We start from the raw sequence: 23,781 nt of genomic DNA, 5'->3' as shown, positions 1-23,781 counted from the left end.
AGGGGTTATAAGTGGCTAGCCAAAAATAGCAGCTGTGCTTACTCAAAGCATAAAGCTCATTAGCGATTTTGCTGGAGGAATTATCTTTAAATCAAGGCTTCATACTCCACTTCTTAGAGTCAGTTGACAGGGAACTATGGTGAACGTGGTTGTTACGGTGAAGTCTTCCTCTAATCATCTCAAACATACAACAGCAAAACTTCCTCTTGCTTTGTCATTACAATTTCATGTGGATTTTGCGATAAAATGACAGCCATGGAAGCAGAATCTTTTATTTAAGCTGAGAACAGGCAGAACAAAAGCAGAAACCATGTGAGCATCTCAGATGCTCTTCCACCACTGAAGCACTCCGAGGACTGAGCACACAATGCACTTTTCAAGCCAACAAAGGAGCACTGCTGCTGCCACTTACTCCCCTGGCTGCACCTCTTGACACACACCTGGGGCCTCTTCTCCTCCTGTCCTGTTCTGGTGCCTGAATGCTGGCCCCGAGGCCAGCAGCAGGCCTCTGCAGCGCATTTTGGTGTTGTGTGCACTCCTTCCTTCTCCCTGGCCTTATCCTTGTGCCTTTTCTCACCACCGTGGCTCTCACCTGATGATCTCAAGCACTTGCAGCCCCTTTTCCCAGCGGCCACCGGCACCTAGCTGCGCTTGAGGTATTTTGTCTCCCCCTCCAGCTCCCCCCTTTACAACCGAGTGTGAGAGGCAGCTGAATAGTTCTGGTACTTTTGTTCAGGAATACGATTTGGAAATGTAATTTTAATTTCAGCCACGTGGGGACCTCCACAGACTACTGCTGCTGTCCTGTAGGTTATCATTCTGTAGGTTCTTCTAATCCTTACGCTGAGATCAACACAACCACTTCCACCAAAATCCTACAGCCCCCTTGTAGCTGAGGATCTGCTCAAATCCCAGTACCCCCTGCCAAGTCATCTCTCATATCCTTGGAATCCGCATCCAAAAGAACTTTATTCCAGCTCTTAAACCCAACAGCATCTTCCCTGTGTTCCCCCAGCTGCTTGGGGTTCTTCTTTCAGGCCACCAGCTTTTCACAGCCTGCGTGTTGCCCAGGAGCTGTACTAGGGGGCATTGACAGCTGAGCTGACAGCAGCGCTGGGAACACAGGAACGGCCACCACTCGTCGCTTCTCTTCTCCGGGGAGCTGTGCTCGCAGTTTCCACCACTGGGGGGAACCTCAGGCCTCATCACGAAGAGCCTGTGGGGAAGGCAGCATCCTCCTTCCGACAGGAGCGGCTCGGGTACCTCTCTTCTAGTCCTTAAAAAGGGCCTTCGTATACGACAGCTGACCTTATTTTATTTTATTTTATTTTATTTTATTTTATTTTATTTTATTTTATTTTATTTTATTTTATTTTATTTTATTTTATTTTATTTTTTTTTCCCAGTTATATCGGTTGGTCCTGAAAGAGATATCATAACTTATGAACATTATCTTGCTTCTATCTGTTGCATCCAAAAGTGATACGTGAATCACAACTTTCGTCTGCTTTTGAGGTCTTTGCAGGCCATGCTCAGGTTGAAGTTGAACTGAAAGATGGGGTGTTTCTCAGCTGCCATGCTTTTAGCTCGTGTGGGCAGTGAGGTATTTTATATGTGCTAAGCAGGCTAAACTAAACCCAAGGCTCCCCTCTGGATCATGTTTAAACTCTTTTCTACGTGAAATCTCTCAAGTCTGCTAGAAGCATCCGTGACATCTTTATTGCTTTTGTATTGTCAAGGCTTAGACACCCTTTCAGAATGCAAACTAATAGGAAGTAAAAATAAGCAATGTGTTAATAATAACAATGTTTAGAAAGGATTTCATGGGAATGAAATAGTCTTTTTTTTTTTTTTCTCACATAAAGGCAGAAGTTGTTTTTTTTTTTATCAGGACTGTATGAAATTTGAAACCACAGCAGTAAGGGTAATACCAATATGAATCAGAACGGCTGCAATAGACAAACTTACTACCCCTGGAGGTGGGAACGTGATCTGGCGGTTAGAGTAGCAGGCAGCAAATCTGAAGTGCCCTTTTCTGCCACTGACTCACTATATGGTTGCAGTCAACTCATTTGCTGTCTGTATATCAGTTTACCCATCTGTAAAATAGGGACACATATTTGTATCTTATCAGATTTAGCTCTTGCCAAGCATCATTAATGAGTGCTGACAGTCCTTTGCTCTCAGGAATGCAGCATTTCACAAGTGGAAAATACAAGTCATCTCCACTTCACCATCAGGTCACAGTCACCACTCCTTTTCTTAAAACAGTTGTACATCAACGAGTTAATGCAGTGATACCTGTCTGACTGAAGAATTTCTTCATCCTCCTGCTAGTGTTGAAAAACTTCAAGTTAAATCTTGGACAAATTTCAGAGATCAGTATCTCTCCAAAGCTGATGCATTATAAAAGCAGCTATCATCTAATCTGATCCAACCAATTGCCACTAATCGATATAATTAAAATGCTGTTTTTCTATTTTATACATGTACCAATTGATTAAAATTGTGTTGCATGTATTTTGTATCTATCTTTATGAGTTGAAATTAAAACCTTTAAATTATATTTTATAATTGTAGAATGAACTATGTAGAGTGTGTTGGTGGTCTCAGAACGGTTGCAAGAGCTAAGGTTTCCTAAATAAGGAAACCATTTAACTGGCCGATTTCCTAATCATAGACCCCGCATAATCCTGCAATTGCAGAATCAGCAGAGTGAGCCGCAGCTTGCTGGAAGCTGAGCTGTCCTTCCACCTGCAGAAGGGCTCCCTGCTTGGCCTGCGGAAACCTGCACCTACCTCTGTCCTCTGAATAAGCTCTTTTTCTGTCTTGCTCCTCTACAGACAGCAGCTGTCACAGCTACAGAAATGAGTTAAGTGGGCCCAGCTTGTGCGTATGTAATCTTCCACAACCATTTTAAACTGGATACTGTGTTTTCTGCTGTAACTGTAAATTTTTAACTGCGAGTATTCTTAGAAAGCCATCAATTCATGCTTTCAATTAAATTATGACTCTCAGTATGTCTGAGGCCTAGTCATACTTTAAGACTTTCTGCACTACAAAATTTGAAATAACTTACGCAGTTCATAATAAAAGTGGTGACTATCTTCTTTCAGAAAGAACTCAAAACTATTCCTGTCTACCTTGAAGGAACAAGTGCCTACAGTTGTGCTGGTTTTGTCCCTCTGTTAGTGAAATACTGCACTGCCAAACATTTTCTTCTGCACTTTACTGGTAAGTGTTTGTACATAATTTTGGGGTAGCTGTCACCCCTGCCTCACCCACGGCATACCCCTTGGCAGCACCTGCTTCTACAAAAGTCTATAAAGACGCCTGAATTTTTGCTCATGGAGTTCCCCCACTGCCTTTGGGTGTGCTCCAGGACATTTGCAAACTCTGTGCTTGAGAGCAGCTCGGCAGTCACCTCACGGGAATACACTCTGTGTGGAATATCTGTGAGATTGGGCTATGAAATACCCAATTGCCACCGAGTAACCCAAATGCAGCGAGATGGGCCATCAAAAGCTTATCTGCAGCACAGCAGGGCCCAGGACCCCAGCCGTGGCCATACCGCGTTATGTGTGGAGCGAGCGCAGCCTCTTCCCGAGGAGCTCGCAGCCTGAGCACCAGGCAAGAGACAACAGATGGGAGAGACAGATGGGAGAGAGCAGGGAAACAATGAGATAAATGAGCAAAAACTAAGTTGAAGACTTTAGCAGTCGGCTCCAAAATTATTAATTTTACTAATCATCTCAGCTGATGTAACCCTGCGGCAGGACGCCGCTCCTCTTCCAAAGGCCTTAATACCTACAATTACAACACATGTCGCAACCCAGCACGGTTACATTTTAGGTAGAGTGGGAGTTAGACGGGCAAGAAGTAAAGGGGGGGGGGGGGGGGGGAGTGTTATTTGAAGAAATCCAGTCAGGGATAGGCGGGGGGGTATGTCAGCAGCCCGGGGCTCGGCAGAGCCAGATTAAGCACGGCTCAGTCGGCGAAGCCGCTGCTTTCCGCCCTTTCAGCCCAGGGCACGACGCCCCCCGGCCGGAGGGGGGCAGAGACCCCGGAGAGGGCGAGAGAAGCCGCCCGCCGTGAGGGGGGCTCGGCCGGGGCTCGCGCGCGCCGCGCAGCCGCCGTGCCCGGGGAGCCGTTGGAGCGCGCGGCGAGGGCTGAGGTAACGGCGGGCCGGGGGTGGGCGCCCCGCGGGGCCGCCCTGAGGCGGCGCCACCCCGGGGCGGCCCTCGGGGAGCGGCGGGCGCCTGAGGGAAAGCGAAAGCAAAAGGGCGGAGGCGAGGGAAGGCAGGGAGGGGAGGGGCAGGCGGGGGCTCCCCGCCGCGGGGCTCGGCTCGGCGGGGCTCGGCTCGCTCCTCCCCTCGGCGCCGAGGCGGAGCGGGGCGGCGGCGGCTCAACGCGCCCCATGGCTCTGGCGGCGGGGCAGCGGGCGCGGTAGCCGGGCTGCGGCTGACTCAGAGCTGCCCAGGGAGGGCGGGCTGGACATGAGCCTCGCCGCCGGGCTCCGAGCGGCGGCCGGGGACTGAGCGAGCAACAAAGAAGTTTCTCCGGCGGCGGCGGCGCGTCGCGGCGCTCCCTCATGCACGCCCCCGGCCGCCCGCCCTGGGGCGCTGCCCGGCCGGCGGCCGGCGCCGAGCGGGCCATGGAGCCCCGAGCGGGGCTGCACGGCAGCCCGGAGCTGAGCATGGCCCCGCGGCTGAGCGTCGGGGAGCTGCGCTCCCTCTTCGAGGCTCGCTGCGCCGCCGTGGCCGCCGCCGCCGCCCGGCAGCTGCCCGACCCGGCCAAGAGGGGCTGCCGGCCCCCCAACGGGGTGCTGCCGCCCGTCATCCCCCGGCTCACCGTCACCCCCGAGGAGGGCGAGGAGGCGCAGGGCAGCCCCAAGGCGCCGCCGTCGCACCCGGAAAGCGGCTGGCTGAGGACGGACAGCTCGCTGCACCTGCAGTCCCGCCGGCTTTCCACCTCCTCGCTGTCCTCCACGGGCTCCTCGTCCCTCCTCGAGGACTCCGAGGACGACGTGCTGAGCGACACGGAGGGCAGGAGCCAGGGCATCGTGCACCTGGAGCACGGCGAGGAGTCCAGCCAGGTAGGGACACCGACCCGCCGGGCTCTGTAGCTAGGAACAACGGCGGCGACAGCACGCACCGGAAAAAAGAAAAAGAAAGAAAGAAAAGAAAAAAAAGGCTTCTGAACCGCGCTCGGCGTGCGGGGCTCGCCCACGAGTGCCGGCTGCCTGGGGGTCGCCAGGCAGCCCCCCACTGAAATGAGGCTTGTGCCTCAGCTGGGGTGAAACTGCTTTTGCTCGTCCACACAAACTGCGGGAAACCTCTGTCTTGGGCTGGGGGCAGCGCACCTCGCCGTGCAGGTTGCTGCGCTTATTTTTAAAATGTTTCTGCGCGTTGGCCCTTCTAAAACCCCCTTAGGTGTGCTGTATTTCTTGTGAAACTGTGCTTGCTGTCCCAAGAATTTCTGGGGGCGTTGTTTTGCTTGTGGGTAGGGTGTTGTGGTTTTTTTTTTCTTCCCAGTTTATTTTCTTAGATCTTCAAAATAACATTTTTCCAGGCATTTACCAGCAGGTATTTCTTTTTTGTCTCTTCCAATCCTGGAGTGTGTGGCTGTCAGTTTTTGAGCTGCTTCTTGCTGTGAGCATGACAGGAGATGGGGAGGAGCTTGGAATGGGTAGAATGCATGCTTTTGTCCATTCTGGCAGTAACACATTCTTCTCAGTAAATCCCCTCTGTAATTTGGCAGCTTTCATCCATGAAGTGAGCTTTTAAAGGCATCTACTTAGCTGGTTGGTTTTTTTTTTTGATCATTAACATATATTTGCCTGACTCCCTATAATGTGTTCTTTGGGGTTTTGTAAATGAAATACATTGCTTTAGCAAATTCCCCCTCCTACATTTATTGAGAACATAACTTAAACTGTTGTTCTGCTGCCAACTCATTGGCGCTGAATTGTTTTCAAGCAGAACATATGTTTTGAAAGAAATATATATAAGCAAGAAGTAATGCTAGTTGTAGGTGATACCTCCAGCTGGACTTTTCTCATGGTAATTGTGGGTTTACTACTTTAGAGGACACATAGTACAGAAGCTAAAATGCTGTGCGCAATATTGGTTTTGTTTGCATCAACTTGTGGCCTGGTTTGGGGAAAAAAAAGTTCTGTACTTTGTTTTATTGCATTCCAAGAAACCTGTAATAATACTACTTAATTTGTACTTTCTGTCCTGAGGTAGAAACTGGTGTATAGAGGGAAGCAATCACTACTCTATCACCATTTTCCTTTCTTTTCTGAACTATGTGCTGTGCAAAGGGGGATTTTGTGAAAGTAGCAGAATAGAAATTAAAGATGGAAAAGGGCTGTTGGATCCTTTGACTCAACATCCCTGCTGTTGCAGTGGGCGAGTGGGTGGGATAATGAACTCTGTGGAGGTAAAGCCTTGAGGCGTATGCGTGGTAAGTAGGGAGCAAGAATTTACTGATAACATTAGCAACGCAGAGAACTTTGGGATGGCATTGTAGCTCCTGCTAACTTGTCTGTGAACACAAATCAGAGCAAAAACTATTCTTCAGGTGAGAAACCATGCTGCCTTCAATGTTTTGCTTTTGCACCTTGGAGTACATTGGTATTGTATGCAATATTGAATCCTAAGTTATTTATTAGAACTGTTTCTTTCCCTGTAGTCTGACATGCCTAAGTGGATTGTGAAAAACATCACTTTCTTTTACATATTAGGAAGTTTCTGGGCACTGTGCAAAATTGGTAAAGGCTCTGTTCACCTTTTAATGACAAGAAAAAGAAATTAAAAAAACAAAGCTTTACAAATGACTTATACACAAATAAGAATAGTCACATTATGAATGTTTTCAACTCTGAGAGAATATCCTATTCATGTAGGTGCACAGGGAGAGCAATGCCAACTTTGGGCATTGAGAACTTCAGTAGTATTATGAGAGTTCTGTCTTTTATCAAGCTTTTTACATGCTTCCCAAATTCTGTGCAGCTTCACTATTCTGTAATGTTTCATTAATTAAGTAGGTATTCACTCACCTGGTAAAATGTTTTCAGCGGTCGAGTTAACTTCCCACACCTGTGGGCGGTTGGGATAAGCTGCCCACCAGGTGCCTGCGTTCTGCTGGCTGTTAGTTATCTCGTTATCACTTGTGCAGCAAGGTGGCAAGTCAGAGCTGGGGCTTGTATCTAGGACTCTAAAATGGCAGCACTAAGCATCAACAACTTATGACACTGCCTGATAAATAAAATGGGCCAGGTCTTTCATCTGCTCAGTGCGTGCTCGTTCATCCCTTCTTTCCTTGCTGCATTACCCACAGAGAGCTTGGATCCTGGGAATCTGCTCTTTTTCCTCTGGCAATGTGTGCTGCCCTCCATCTCAAGTGGCTGCCCCCTGGGCTTGTTGGTACCCGGAGGTGACCAGGACAGGCTTCTTCTTGTCTGCTCTCTTTTGGTACTGGGCAATACTCTGACACTAGCCAGCCCCGTGTTCAGTTGTCTAGTCTTTATAAATGCTGTTTCTTTACTGAAACATAGTATGCCAAGCAGAAGTATGAGCCTTGAACCTCTGTGGGTTCAACTTTACAGGATGTATCTGTTCTACTAAATAAGCTTGAGGCAGGATGAGTAGCTCCCTATGGAGTGAATGGAAGGCTTTAGGCTCAAGGCAGGCATGTACATATGAAAATAACTATAACTTTTAGGATAACTTGAGGAATATTTTTGTATTTTGAAGATACTATTTAGAGGTAAATGTGCATGTTTAATTTGTATTTATTGGTTTAGTGTGTGTATTTTAGAAAATGAAGGTTCATTTTCAGAGCAGAATACAGGGGTTAGAGATTTTCTGTGTGAAACTGAAATCAGAAGTGGAATGAACTTGGTGTTCCCTAATTCATGGAAAATTGTTACATTTTGAAGCTTCCCTTGTATTAGAATTTCCTCAGACTTTTCTTTGGAAACGTTAGGATTATGGAGCCTGGCACCTTACAACTAAGCTCAGACCAGGGCCCACAGGACTGCTGGACTGTCAAGCCTACCAGGCTCCCCAGTGCCTAGCAGGAACCTTGGAAACTTGCCCAGGTCTTCCACTGTGGGAGCAGAAGTTCTGATAGTGTTCCTGTTATCAGGGCTTCAAGGCTGCCATCTGCAGACACAGGAACTTGAGACCTAAGCTGAGGAAGGCCCTCCCAGGCTACTCGGCTAGAGGCCTCTCTCTTGTTGACCTGGAAGTCAAAACCCAGTTGGGCCTTCAAAAGTTTGTACTTCTTCTGCGGGCCCGAGTGAAACACAGAAGACTGTGGAGCTGTCACTGCATACAGGGCTTGCTGCCCAGGAGCCACCAGGCCTTAAATGCTGCGGCGGTAAGCCTCGCAGTGCTGTCCCCGCTGTGCGCCTTGGAAAACCGCTCTGCCTGGCAGCTCGCTGGGCCGGCAGGCGGTTGTTCAGTTAAATGATTCACGGAGCCTTCTGGCGTGGACGAGTTGGTACATCGTGACAGCATTAAATTGTGTTTTGTTGCTGAGTGCGGTACGTGGGTATGTCCCTGGAGTGCTGGGGCTCTTGTTGAGGTAGCAAATGCCGTGGGCCTGGTGGCTGACAATTATGGCATAGCTCCCGCCTGGCGCTGCGGGGACTAAGCACTGTTCACATCTAGGCAGGCCCACGGCTGAGAGAAAGTTGGTGGGTAAGTGTTTCACTTCCTCATCACAAATTCCACACTTTGTTTTGTGATAATTCATAGCAGCTTTGGAAACTGAACTGCCCTGGCTCTCCCGTAGGAAGGCCCCTCTGACAATGAGCAGTTAGAAGTGTGAGGGAATCCTGTTCGCTGCTGCCCTGTGAGCTGAACTTGGGCTTCTGTGGAAACCAGTTGCTGGTGTTGGTGTACATGTAATTTGTGTAACATCCTATCTGGAGCTTCACGCATCCTGGTAGTTAACTTAAAAAATATAGGTTATTTTTTTTAAGTAACAAATCAACGGGATAGATTTTACCTTATGACAACAGTTGACATTCCTGCCTTTTCTTGCATTTAGATGGGAAGTGTGCTTTTTCTGCCGCTGCTTCACACCATCTGGAAAGTGTATATACGAAGTTGAATCTGTCAGTGAAAGCCCCCTTGGTCCATTTATAGTAATGGAGAGAGTGCAAGGGGTGTATTTTTGTCTTCATTATGTGAGCGAGCAATTTTAAGAACTATGCAAGTCTGGTTAACGCCTTCTTTGTTGGGACAGAGAGACTTTAAAAAGTGGCTTTCACAGAGAATAAACAGCATGATAATGTACAGCAGCCTCTTGTCCCCTTGATTTGGAGAATATTTATTTGGCATGTTTCTTTGGCATGTTTCTATCTAGTAAATAACATACTCATTCTCATAACTGTGACCCGTCGTTGCAAATTCCTAGATCAGTAACCATGAGAACGGCTGACAGCTTGCTAGAGAAAAAGCAGTTCAGTTCTTGCACGCAATGATACCAGTCCAGAAACTTTGGGGGATAGCCATTAGGAATGCTTATTTGCTTTCACCCATCTTCTTGCTATTATTCTTCATAATACCAAGCACCTTAAAATGGACAAACATATAGACATATTCGCATAATAAATATGGCCTGAAAGTTTGAAGTATTTCTGCTCAGGGGTGGGTTATGTAAGCTAATGCAGTGGAATAGGATTGTTATTTTTAAATGAAGAATGGGAATGAAGGGATGACATAAGTAAGACTGTTAATGGGTTTTTAGCCTACTTTCAAAGGAAAGAAAGCTTGTGTAATCACTCTATCAATTTAATTTTAACAACTTCAGTAGATTTCAGCCAAATTTGACAGTGGGATAGGCATCCCAAAGTTTTCTTCAAGAGGTCTTTAAAATTCCACAAAAATCAGCCTCTGGGAGGGGGAGATGAAGTCCCAGGCAAGTTTACACCATTTCTTCTTGGGGGAGAAGGTGAAGCATGAGTTCAGCAGGGGTCTTCTGTTTCACTTGTTAACGGGTGAATTGACTGTGCATGCTGTCCAGGTGATCCGTGCTTACAGGCTGCAGCAGGTAATTAGTGCCTCGTGTCCTGAGGGTAATCAGGGGAAAGTATGGGAGGGCCCACACAACGCTGTGGGCTGGTGAGGTTAGGGAATGTAGAAAACACTAGGGCAGCTGAGGGATCAGGATCAAAAGGTAAGGGAATTGTGGGGAGATGTGGAAATGCGAGAGGGACAGGAAGGTTCCTGGCACAAGCCTGTAAGGAAGGGACAGTGACAATTCGTTGTTAATTTGGGAAGTGTGCAGGACTGTAGGGTACAAGTCCAGAACAAACCAAGACTTGTGGTTGCTGCTTGTGGATCAACTGCTTTTAGTAGAATATCTTTTTGTGTGTGTGTGGTGTTTTTTTTAAAGCTGACTTAGAATGATAGTCCTGCATACTAAAATGTTCCTGTTATACACTGAACAAATACGAGGCGAACAGCGGTAGGTGTTTCCGTGCCGCTCAGTTCCTGGGCCACAACTCTGAACCGGGAGCGTTCTCCCAATTTGAGGATGGCTTGTTCACCACTGTACACTCAACTGGTGGAGCATATCCAAACATCAGCAGTGTCACTTTTAGCAGTGACTGTTTATTAGTAATGTGGACTCTCATCTAGAAGGAAATGAGCTAGGTCTTAGTCAAGTCAGTTGTGAGAGAGACAATTAACTAAATGTCTTATCAGATAAGACTTTCTCACCCTCAATACATCTGAAATAATGACTTACAGGTTACAAGATTGTTCTCTTTTGAATCAAGTCCCCCCTGACAGTTTTCATTTTTCATATCTTAAGTGACACGTTACTTGGGTGTACGGTTTAAAATTGGAAGAGCTCTATTAGAATTATTTTTTTTATGGACCTGTTGGATTAAGTATACTAGAGAAGTTTCTCTTACTCTGTATGTGCACTTCTACTGCTCAAACCTCCTTGCGGTGCTTATTACACCTGAAAAGCAGGAAAGGAGGTAATGATGACTCCTCATCATCAGGTGATGTGCTAGTATTTAAAGAGAGCATGCTTAAGCAGGTTTTTCCCAGGCTATTGTCAGCTCAGTGGAGTTGAAGATTTATTTGTGAAAACCCATGCCAGCCTGAAAAGGGATAAGGGTAGGAGCTGGGGCAATAGTTCGGGAATTTAGCATGTCTGTATATTTTTGGATTCTGTCATTCTTAACCTATTAGAATGGTTTGATGAGGCTGAACTCTTTATTTATTGAACAGGTGATAAATGGAACAGGTATCATAGACAAAAAATAACCTCTCAACTCACATCTAACATTTATTATAAATAGAATGCGTTAAAGTGGATCAGTTTTATTAAATTGTCATGGTGTGGTGCAGTTTAATACAGCTAATATTTTTGGAAGCTAAGAATGCACGTTATATTTATGTGTAGTAGATTGTTTAGGAGTGACTGAGAGAAGAACTGAGGTTCATCAGACACCTCATTTTGTGGTGATTATCTATAAATTGTGATAGCAGAAAAGGTAATACTATTCTCACAAGCAAAAAGTGATCTTATGTACAGCACCAGTAGAATCACTGTCTCTCTTCTACTTCCTCTGTCAGTGTAGTTTTTGCAGAGAAAGAAGAGGCTGAAGCAGAAAGAATCAGCTTGTCAGTCCTTGTTAATTTGGATCTTGCATAGTGTAGGTTAAGATTTTGTTTTTAAAGTGCTCCTCTCAGCCTTTTCTACTAACAGATCTTCTTCTAAAAATCTCATGCGTTAGGCGTGATGGCATTGTCTGTCCATAGTGTAGCACACCTGGGGGAAGACGGCATAAAAAAGCAGAAGTTTGTACAGAATTAAGTGATGCAGACTAAAAGCAGTAGGGAAAGCACTGGGAAGGGGGAGAGGTGACCTGTTCATCTGGTGTCAGACTAGCAAACACAGTGGCGTATTGTTTCCAGTGCTTAACTGATTCATTTCTGTCAGTAATGGAGAATGCTTTGGGGGATAACACATAACAAACAGTGTTTGGTTGTTTTTACATCTATAAACTGAATTTCCCCCAAGGAATGAAATTTTCCTTTCTGAAACATGAAGCAGTAAGACAGAGAGTAAAGAAACCCACCCTGAACCCATAAGGCCTGGCTACAGTTACCTGGTGCCAAACTTTCCATTCCCTGGCAAGCCTGGGATGAAGTTAGCCAGACCAATTGGCAGCTCATGTGAAGCAATGTCACAGACCTGGCACAATCCAGATTCGGAGCCTGGGACAGAATCTCCATGCCAGTTGGTGACTGTAGGAAGCATGATGCTGCTTTGTGGGAGCTTGGCTTTAACCCAGAATCCAGGAACACTCCTTATCTACAGGCTGAAATATCCAAGTAAGGTGGCACAGTGAATGCAAACTCTTTAAGCTGTTTACCCAAGCCCACTGATACCACCTTTATTTCACTCACGTTCAGCTTTAATCTGCTTCGTCAGCCTTCATCATCCATACTTGAACCACCGTGATAACAGAGGTGTGGTCACTGGTGATAAAGACTGGGGATAGACGTGTGGTATGTCTGTGTGTAACTGGCACTGCAGTCTGCGTGAATCATCAGTCCACCTGACGATTTACCTGTTGGACAGGAAGCAGGGATGTAGCAGGACTGTGTGAGTAAGAAAGTCTTAGCTCAGTTGGTGCTGAGTGATGTGTCAAAGGAGAATGCAAACTACTGTAGTGCTGATATATCTTTCACGTGATAACTGGTATCTCCTACTAAATTATATTGAATGTTCATAGAAAGAAAATGTTTTTCTTTTCCAGTGATGGTAAGAAATCACCATTCATCGGTGGTATAGCTGCTTCTGTACTCTGGTCTCTGCCATGTCCTGGCATAAAATGACACAGCCTTAGCTATAGCTGCCTTCATTACTCTGAGCTACAGCAGATAACAGAGCATTCTGTCTTAGCTCTTTTTCAAGCAGCTCCATATAGCTGAGAACACTGCAGTGGTTCCTCAGTCATGTTCAGTGTGGACAGCATGTTGTACCTGTGCTCTACTTTATGCTTGCTTCCAGTGGTGTAGTGCTGAATCAAACGTGAGTTTCTAGCTCTCCTCTTTGGGGTGCTGGAGCACCTCAAAGTCTGTGTGCAGGGCACAAAAGGGACTGATGAAGCTCAGCTGTGAAGAGTGCAGGCAGCCACCCCACTCTTCAGACACAGTGGAGTTTGAGCAGGCTCAGCTGTGCATGCAGCAGTTGTATCCAAGGCTTGCCCAATACCAGAGGACCATCTCACAGAGCACAAAGATCCTCTCCAAGCACAGCCCTCCCGTGAGTCCTCTTTAGCACAAGCGTGTGAAATGCAGCAGTCATCTCTAGTGCTCTGCGCAGCGCGCATTTCGGAAAGGAAGTGAGGATGAAACATTGCTGTCATGTGCCAGCGCCTTCCACTACTCAAACATGTTCAGATGCAGAATTATGTTTGCACTGGAACCTTAATGTCTTTTAAATGCGAAATTGAATACTCAAGTTACTTTTTAAGGAATTTATCCTCTTCATGTCAACTCTTATGCATCAATGTACAACATACGATACAGTCTTTAACTACATAACAACATACAGTAGTTATCATTCATTCAGTGTAAATACACGATTCCCAACTCTGCAAAAAGCATTTTTGTCCTCATTGTAAGCAAAAATTGCCATTTTTACATCATTTATTGGAAATCTACTGGAAAAGCAGTTAATGAGTTTTGTGTGGTACTTTACCACATTACTCCATCACTGCAGTAACAGAGTGCTTTTGAAATTTTAATGAATTTATTTTCACAATCTGTTACGCAAGCTACTTTAGTCATATCTTTAAGGGAAAATACTGGAGAAAATATTGTTAATGTGAGAAGTGTCCACTAATTTTGAAAGCCCAGTTTCAGTTGTTGTTTTTTTCCTAATACCTAGCATTATATACAACGCTGTTTAACAGTGCTGAACAGTGTTGTAGAGGAGCTCTCATTAACTTGTTGCAGGCACAAACATCCAATTTTTCTGCTAATAAGACCGATAGTCTAAAGTTGGGCAATAGAGAAATACGGTTAGTGATTTATGGTGAAAGTCTGCATAAATAACTTGCCTAGTCTCTTACAGGGGCACCATAAAGCGAGCAGTTCTCCCGATAAGCATTCAGCTATGTTAAATCAGGAAGTTAGTCTTTCTGTCCTGTGATCTTCTGCCTGACTTGTTGCATACCTATCTGTGAAGAAACTGAGATCAGTGCAACCGTAGCTTGTCCTTTGAGTTGTACTGAAATATAAAATAGCTGCTTATTAGTTGAGAATCATGCATTGTGTGCATCAAGAACTGTGCCTGCTTGTAACTAAAGACTGCAGCATGTTGTTATGCCCAGACTGCAGTCACTTTACTTCTTTTATTTCATATACCTGTTCCTGTCCTGTAGCCACCATAACTGTTTACCTCCCTCATCTTCAAAGTTTTGCTCTCACCCAGCCCACGTTTGAATCTTGTAGCTACCTGCCGGAGTGTCTGCCCATAAGCTAGGTCACTTGAAGGCATGAGAGGATGACTCCTTGTGCTACATGCTCAGTGAATCTCTGAAGATTTTTGGCAGAGGTGATGATTTTCAGATCATCTGAATGTGTTTGAGTAGTGGAAGGCGCTGGCACGTGACAGTGTTTCATCCTCACTTCCTTTCTGAAATGCGTGCTGCGCAGAGCACTAGAGACAACTGCGTTTCACGTGCTTGTGCTAAAGAGGACTCTCACAGGAGGGCTGTGCTTGGAGAGGATCTTTGTGCTCTGTGGGAGATGGCCCTCTGGTATTGGGCAAGCCTTGGATACAACTGCTGCATGCACAGCTGAGCCTGCTCAAGCTCCACTGTGTCTGTAGGGTGGGGTGGCTGCCTGCACGCTTCACAGCTGAGCTCCATCAAGCCTTTGTGTGTGCTGTGCCCGCAACCTTCTCAGAATGTAACTTGTACAATTTTGTGTCTACTGCAAATGAAGCTGAGGTTCTTACAGTTCCACAGATTCAGTCAGGTTAACTTTGGCTTTTCCAATGGCTTGCTCCTGCTTTGAATGCTTTATTCCTGCTAGACTTCAGGCTCCTTCCTCAAAATTAACGGATAAAAGGATTTTCAGAGGATTCATCAGAGATTTTGTAGTGTGATTTTCACGAAGTATCATTTTCTAGCCTTGGAAACAGTTGAACTCTTTGCTGGAAATGTTCAGTCTGAACAAAAAAAATGTTGCCCTTCTTTGAAGTGAATAACTTAGAGCAAGAATGAGACACGCAGAAGCAGCGAGACTACTTGTGCATTGCTGCTTTAGTGGCTGTACAGGAAATCTGGGGTTTGAGACCCTGATCTTCTGAAAGAGGCAGAGCTAGAGCAAGAGTTAAAAGGTGGTCTCTGTGTTTCTCCATCACTGTATGCTTACATGCATGATGCAGTGACAGGATAAAATCTGTGTGAACAGTGTTCGTGCATGCAGATTGGCTGTTTATTATCTCTTTGTGGGGTTTGAGTGGGTTGTTGGCTAAGTGCACTTGACCTGAATGTTCTAATCACGATAAGCTCTGCTTGCTGTGGGCTCCTTCCTCAGCCTTTCTCACCCATGCGTGTTCTGCAGGAACAGCAACACCATCTCCAGAAAGGGTCAGCTTTGTTCAGAGGAGAATGTAATCTGAGGAAACTGGAAAGCTTCCTACGCTCCAGCTTTCACTTCTCATAGTGCAAAATGCTGAGTGTTGGAATTTTGGGCTGATAATTGAGTATGGTCTGTATTGTCTTGCTCTGGGGAATTCAGATAAGGAACTTCATTCCTTTCCTTGTCCTTGTTTCAGGCCAGATCGTACCATTCTGATGAAGGTCCTGTGAGAGGGGATTAAGGCGGGGATTCCTGACTTCTAGGTGCTTTTGCCTATCACTTGCTTGTGATGCCACTGTGACTCTCAAAGACACTCAGTAGGAAAACTTATTAAGCTGTATTTTAAATACATTAGGAAGCACTATCTCTGGAGCTCTTTGCTGTAATGATCTGCATGGATTTCAGCACTCATCAGGCCCCTGTAACAGTTACATAGCTTGTTTTCCCAAAGTTCAGAGCAAGACCAGAGAGAACATGTGACTGACTTGCTTCAGCAATGAGATCAGGGAGGGAGGAAGTCCTGTGCTATCATCTGACAGCACTGTGCTTGATTGTCAGTACACAGCAGTCTACAAATGCTTTTCCAGCAGTAGGAATGGCTGACATCCCGACTGTGGTCTCTCATTCCAAATGTAAAACTGGAATGACAGTAAAATTAATGATGTTTTTTCCACTCCTATTCATCCATGGGGATTTTCTGCATTATCTCTAGAAATGTGTTCTCCCAGTGCCATAAGTCTGTCTTGATCTTAGTCCTCTGACTGTATAGATGGCAATCCTGTCGGAGACGAAGGATGGCTGTGGAATGAATGTAGCACAGTTGCCAATTCTTTTTACGTTGCATTCCTCAAGAAAAACAGCAGACAGGGCAAAAAAATCAGACTGCTTGTGAAGTAACTTTTTCTGTATGGTCTGTCCCCATGTGCACTGTAAGCAATAAAGCACATGCAAATGACACTTCAGACGTTGTCCATCTTGTCGTTGTCTGCTGAGCCACGGTGTACTGATGTTGGTCACTTTTGGGTTCTGCTGCCTATGTCCAATCTGGCACGGAAGCTGCTGTTGCTTCCATATTTCAGGAGGCTGGTGTAGGTGGTTGTGCAAGATGGAGGAGTATGGCTTGCGGTTCTGTTGCTAGGATCCAACTGCATGAAATTCTTAAGCTCATGGGTTGGTTTTTGTCTCTTTTACTGTAAGGTAAAAGTTTGGGTAGATAAATGGTCTATGTATAAGCTACACCCTGTTTATTTTCAGTTGGGTTAGCTTCTTAATAATTGGCAATTGATGTTTGTGCTTCTAAAGAAGGTGGGATCTCCAGGATCTTGATTGTAAATGCGTTTGTTTACCTTCAGGGCAGAGGAAACACACTCTATACAACACACTGACTATTGTTCAGACACCCACAACTCTTCAGGATGGCAGATGCCTTATTTCAGTCTTAGTTGAGTCACTCCTGCTTATGTAAGGGCTGAATTTGACTCTCTTTCTTAAGGCTATGTTATGGAAATGAAATTTTTAAATAATCCCTTGTCTGCTGGGACTACCTGCTTCTGATATGGAGGAGGAATTCAACTTGCCTTGTGCTATTCTATTACCAGAAATTCTTTTTTGATCCTGTAGCTTTGCTCAAGGTGAAGTCATCCTCTTCCACAGATTCCTTACATAGCTCCCAGTGACTTGAGGCAGTAAGAGTTTTGCTAATCTAAGGTTTGCTCCAAAAACAAACAACTATCTTGTGACCCAGAAGGCCCTCTTGCTCCTCCTTCCCCATTTTCATCTAATTCTATGTTTCTGCATCGTTACCATGTTCTGCTCATGGGCTCCTATATTGTCAGGGATACTGGCCTCACTTGTGTTCTCATGCACACCCAAATAGAAGCATGTGTTTTTTTTATTTGATTAAAAAAAAAATAAAATCCTTTCAACACAGTGGTTTGGAATAATCTCACAGTTACAATGTTAAAGCTCAGAGTTATTAAAGTGGTTGCTGAAGGATGTGGCTTTCCCCTAGGTAAATACCACACCCCGCTAAATAACAGTGCCCTATCGCCTGTTGACACTTGCATTCCATTCCAAAGGGTGGGCCTTATTTGAACAGTGGAGTGTGTGATAGGCGAAGCAGTAACTGTTTATGCTGCTTTAGAGGAAAATGGAAGTGTGGGTTTGGAGGCGACAAAGGAGGAGAGGAAAGACAGAGTACTGGACTTTGTCTTGTGATAGATTAGAAGAGCAGATGGTAAACTGTTACCAGTGCGTCTGATCTGTTTTTACATGACGTATTTTTAGACTCTAATAATGCTTTTCACTTAACACTGTACAGCTTCTTGAGTACTTGCATGTCTTACTTGAGTGCCTATAATGTAATTTACAAGCATTAATTACTTAAATTGTTCAGCAGTGTTCTGAAATATAGTAGTTGGCGCCTGCAGTTCCAGGAACTGGAGCAGGGAAAGGGCTTGTGTCTGCACCAAGATCTCATACTGAAACAGTGGAGTTTTCTCAGTTCTTTTGCAAATGGGTGTCTGAAACTTTAGGATACTAGAAGCTGAATTACCGTGGTAGGAAAGCAAAAAGTTGTATTTAGTATTTAAGTACACCTTAAAAAGTAAATACCTGTCAGTAACATCCTTCTGTGTATGTGCATGCGTACAACTTCAGAAACTTGCTTTGCAGACAGGTCTTGACGTGAGAGGTGTAATGTTTTTGTAGTGAGTGTTTCAGTACTTCTTAGGACATGGATCTAAAGCACAGAAAGGGATCAGGTAGCTTTATTCATGGCTCTGTTGAATATAAATATCTTGTGACCATTGATGATGACCTTTCGTAGTGCCTGTGACTAAGAACTCCTTTCTTCTCCTTTTCTACTGCAGCTCACTGACACTGGGATCAGCCCAGTTCTATCTTGGTGGCAGTGACCCCTGTGAGTTACAGGTATTTGTCAAGTTTGAGAACAGCCTTCAACAAGGGAAACTGACTGATAGCCCTCTTCTGATATCTCACTGGAATGTCATATTTTTGTTGCAAATTAAAGCCATTTGCATCCTTCCCAGTAGATAGGAGAATAATTGACTGTCCTCGTGCTTTCTTTTCTTTCCGACAGGAAAAAAATGAATTATGGCACAATAGTCTTGCATTGTTAGGGTTAGAACCTGTAAGTATCACTCATACCTTTAAGGTAGAATCTCAAAGGTACGTGGGATACAGCTTCCCATACGTGAGGATATATGATGGTATGGTAACCTCTCAAGAAGTGTTCACTAGCCCAAGCTGCTAGGAATAGGAAGAGAGGGGTCTTTCACCAGTTAATAGAAGACAGTTTTGCAATTTCTGTCTCATAGCAGTGGTTTGTGACCAATGTGTTAGTGACAAATGGGGAAGTATAATAAAGGATGTCTTTTTCTCCTTATCTGTTTAGACTAGAGATTCTCCTGTGGCCATGTAATCACTGGGGTGATAAACTGGTAGTAAGCTTAGGTTGGCAGGCTAGAGCTGTGTGTCTAGGTTACAGTCTGCACCACCATAGCAAATAAGATGAAGTGCATGCTCAGATTCCTTCCCAAGTGCCTGGAGCTCACTCGGGGAGATTTGCTCCTTGAAGTTATTTCCTGGCGTGTTGCCGGAACGTAGTCTTACTTGATGTTACGCAGAAACCACACCTGATTGAAAGGGGTTGGCACTACTTGTAGTGCATTGGGAATTGAGGTCATACGCAGTTCAGAAATGACACTTCTGTGCCTTGACAAATTGTGATTGTGTCTTGGGCTGGACATCTTTTTTGGCCTATGTGTGGAGAAGTGTGAATGTGTTTGTGTTTTAAGTATTCCAAGCAGGATGAATGTTTGGGAACTGGTAATTGTGTCCTCCCTAAAAGGAGGTTAGGCTCATTTTCTTTCATTTAAAGAGTGTGGTCTTTCTAGATGTCCCTGTCTCATGACTGTTGATGTCAATCAGTGACCCACAACAAGCAGGGGATTAACAGAGGATGGTCAAAGATCTCTAAAACTGCCAAACTGGCATAGAAAATTTCTGAAGACTTAAGCTGCAGTTGTTTTGGAGGTTAAGAAAGATTTTCCTTCTGCTATGCCATCTGCTAAAGTGATGTTTGATTTACCACAAAATGGTTCTGGGTGATGGACAGCCTAGACAAATTTCAAATGTCTGTGCTTTGAAAGTACGTCAATTTTCCTATAGTGAGGAACTTTCCATGTACTTTCTGGATAATAACACTTCAGTTTCCATTGAGAGTGGTGTCAGGCAGAGTGTCTCTGGTTCAGTTTCCCTGAGCTCAGCAGGACTGGGTGGCAGAACGCCGTCCTGTCAGGGAACCAGCATCTTTCTGAGCAAGGCACAAGCTGTGCAGGTGGAGATGACGGGCCTGTTAATGCCTGCTGTCAACAGCAGACACTTGAGTGTCCCTCAAAACATCATTTGTTGACTTATTAAGATAAAACCTGACTTTCAGTTTTAACTGTACTGTCCCTTACAGAATCAACTTTTACAAAATCCCTGTGAGAAAAGTGAATGAAATCCATGTGGAAGTGCTACTCCAAAGCCGTCTAATTCATTGACCGTTTTGCCTTTTGGTCTGGGAATGACACAGAGATGGTAAATATTTTACTACTTAATGATGAGAAGCAAAATGCCGGTGTTGATTCCTACAGAGCCGTCAGCAGGCTCTTGGTGCTGTTGGCAGAATAGCAAGCAACGCTTTCACTTTGTTGCGCTTTGTTCGCCCTCCGCTTTGGAGGGGGGCTCCAGAACCCAGCTGTGAAGTGGGATCTTGTGCCACCAGCATTTCAGCAGTCTGATACTCACCAGTGGTTTCTCTTTCCTTCACTTCTTCCTCAGCCCAGAGATAGTGAATATCAAACTTACCAGGTATCCTAAAGGGCAGCGAGCCAAAGAACGTTTGCATCTCACTGCATAAAGCATGGCGAGGCATGACAGAGGAGAAAATACAGGAACCTGAGGCTTCTGTCTTGCAGCTTTGTTTCTGCTTATTGCATTAAGTGTTTCTCATGAGTGAAGGATTAGCCCAGCCCGTCTTGCCTGCGGTACAAACAGGAAATAAAAACCTTGCAGTCAGAGGATACACCTGCCAAAGGCTGGCTGAGCAGCTGCGGCCCTCACCCATGGCTGAGCGCAGAGCCGGAAGCGTCGAGGGCTAAGCGCGGGCTGAGCACTGTTTCTTCGCAGAGATGTGGGGGCTGGATGGTGGAAGAGACAGAGGGAGAGATGAAGGTGTAGTCACAGCGTGCCTGGCAGTCTGATAAGAGGTGCTGATCAGGAAGTTGCTCACGTAGCGTGCGAACTGCCGTTCCTCTAGAGGAGCGTGCGTTCTGCCTTGCTGTTGATCATCAGTCCTCCAGGTCTGGCTGGCACCCTGCTGCAGGAAGATCAGCGGTGTGAGAAAGCAGCGCCTGTCACTTCCTTGGGGACTCCGCTGACTAAAGCGGATACGAGGGTGGTCAAGGCTCCCAAGGAGCCTGGCATGTGGAGGTTGCTCAGTGATTTCCTTGATCGAGGGCAGAGTTAGGCTGTTTGTGTTTCTTGAGTGGCAGCTGACAGTGTTTGAAGTCACGCAGCTGCCCTGGCGGAAGGCCAGTTGCAGTGATTTGGACAAATTATCAGTTGATGTTGGTTGGCACAGCGCCTCTCTCAGTCTGAAGAATGAGTGATGCTGTTGCACATCAGCTCGGGCACAGACTTCTCCAAGTAGATACTCGTATCTCTGTGCTGGGCTGTCTGGTGGTGGTGCATGTCATCGTGGAGCAACATTTTGTTTCCAGGCCTAAATACCTTTTTGTCTGGCAATGAATGATTGCATCGGGGAGTGCTGTGCAGAGTAGTGCTTATTGTGTGCATCAGGAACCTGTTCACTGCCCAGTGACAGGAGAAGATGAAATGTGGTAATAAAGGGGCTAAGTCATTTGCTGTAAGAGCCTCACCCTGTCTTGGGAGCTAAATCAAGTGTTGCACTCAAACTTAGCTATAATGGGTTGTGTGAGTGTTTGCTTAATGTGCTCCTGTCTGGGCTTGCTTGGGGAGATTCTTCTTGTTGACTTGCTCTTTCACCTCCCACCTATTGAGAACTCAATTCGTGATTCATGTCTGATTCAGCCAAGTGAGTAGTACACTTGGCAGTGAGGAACTCCTTAGTTTTAAATATTCCAGAAATCTTTAAGGGGCAAAAGCACAGAAACTGGCTGCTGAAAACAACGCAAATGGCTTATGTGACGGAACCAGGTTTGTCATTTGTGATGCTTTTGTTTTAGTTGTTATGGGCAAATCCTTCACCTTGCATCCCTATACAGGGCCTGTGTGGATATTGAAGTTGTGTTTCCTCCAAGAAGTAAGGGAAAAATTAATCAATTCTCAATTTCTCCATTACAGTATGATGTCTTGTTAGGTTGAAGTTTTTCATCAAGTGCCAAATAATCCTAAGCTTAGTTCTTATGGTTTGGGCAAGAACAAAGTAATGGAATTTTGATAAACTGCAATGAAAAGCTTTTAGTAAATCCTTTAGATGTTTTAAAGTATGCACGTAGGTGTATATATATGCCTGTACATAGTATTAAAAGAGCAAGGATAATTATTAGTTCATTATATTAGGCATAAAAGTATGCATTGCTCCAGGATCTGAATCTAACCAAGTCAGCTGCCTGCCTCTTTCAGGTCTGCAAAGAACTATGGTAAGCCTTCACATGAAAGAACTCAAAACCAGAGTCCCTCAGCAGGCAAGTTCTGTGGCTGTACCTGGAATGATACCATGTTGCTCAGCAACTCTCACTATTTTTTTAAATATATATTAAAGGACTCAAATCACCAAATCTCTCCATGAAATGAAACTATATGGTTGGCTGTCCCAGAGCCTCACGCTCCTGAAACAGTGAAGCCCCTCAGCACCTTTGAAGCTGGTGGCTGTGAAGGAGCACCTGTAGAAGACCTGTCGGTTTGTGGGGAATTATGCTGATACTGACTTGTCTCAGTAGTATAATATGATTCATTGTTGAAATGTGATCTTTTATAGGTTCTTGTTATAGTACTGTAGTTATTGATTACATTCCCGCAGGGAATTGTATCTAATTGAAGGGTAATTGAATTAGGCTAGTAATAGTCTTGGTTGTGGTCCACTCAGAATTTCTTACGGGAGCGTTTTATGGTGGCTGCAGTGAGACAGATGAAAGCAAAGTTTGGTTCAGGCTAGCTTTAGTTCAGTAATGTAATAGGGTTAGTAGCTTTGGACCTATTTCAAGTTATTTGTGTGTGTGGGTCCAATATGTCAGGTCAAAGTTGATCCAAGTAGTGACAAACAATACTGAAAATGGAGAACAAATCTGAATATATTAATTTCATTTTTCAAATTGAATGAAATAATTGAGTGAAACAGCATAAAGAATTAAGAAAACAAACTAGCTTTCAAGCTGATTTGTTTCAGTTTTAATAAACTAAGGGAAGTAAAACAGTTAAGGATTTTGTGGATAATTAACTCAGGGTTTTAAAAACTTCAGAACATTTTATTGAGTTTTTAAGTAAATGTACATACTATAAAATGTAAAACTGAAAGTCATAAACTGTAAAACATACACGGATTTTAGAGGGAACAAATATTAACATAAGAGTTTGCAGGATTAAATTCTACCACATGTTGACACTGCCTATGAGAACTCTGTGTAATCTTATGAATTTTGTGAGGATTTATTGTATCACTAAAAAAAAAAATATGGGGGTGCTACTGTGTGACTGAGGACGGAAGAAGTAAGAGACAAAATCACAGAAAAAAGGTGAGCCACAGAGGAGTGAATAGTACGGTACACGGATAACACAGAACTGGCACCTCCCGTAGCAGCACTTCCTTTAGCCTGGGGCCCACACTAAAGGTAGTTTCAGCTACTACCGATGTGTTCTCAGGTGCTACTTTTCCAGTCGCTGCTGTTAGGGTTACTCTGTCCTGTAAGAGGCCAACACCCACCATCTTCTCACATGCTTGCTTGCAGAAATACTTTGAAACGTGTAGTAACTTTCTGATAGCTATAGTTTTTTATACTCCTTGTAGTCCCTGTGGAGGAACTTTGTTCCTTCTAGGAGTTGGTGAGACACTGAGTAGGCAGTGGCAACCAGCAACACAGATCAAATTTCAGCC

At 44.9% G+C, this 23,781-nt stretch overlaps 1 protein-coding gene across 2 annotated transcripts in view; it reads left to right on the top strand.

Moving 5' to 3' along the window:
• Nucleotides 1–4,280: 4,280 nt before the first annotated feature.
• ITPKA (inositol-trisphosphate 3-kinase A) overlaps nucleotides 4,281–23,781 on the top strand; it is a 39,343-nt gene continuing 19,842 nt past the window's right edge. For both annotated transcript variants that reach the window (XR_010831776.1, XM_013188839.3), the window contains exon 1: nucleotides 4,281–5,095. Coding sequence is in view for 1 of the 2 variants with exons in the window: in XM_013188839.3 (XP_013044293.2) it covers nucleotides 4,592–5,095 (504 nt within the window). In the remaining variant the exon portion in view is untranslated. The remainder of the gene's footprint in view (nucleotides 5,096–23,781) is intronic.

This window comes from Anser cygnoides, chromosome 5 (genome assembly GCF_040182565.1).
Source record: "Anser cygnoides isolate HZ-2024a breed goose chromosome 5, Taihu_goose_T2T_genome, whole genome shotgun sequence".
Lineage (NCBI taxonomy): Eukaryota > Metazoa > Chordata > Aves > Anseriformes > Anatidae > Anser > Anser cygnoides.
Note: the sequence above shows the minus strand (reverse complement) of the source record. Positions and strands in the feature narration are given on the sequence as shown.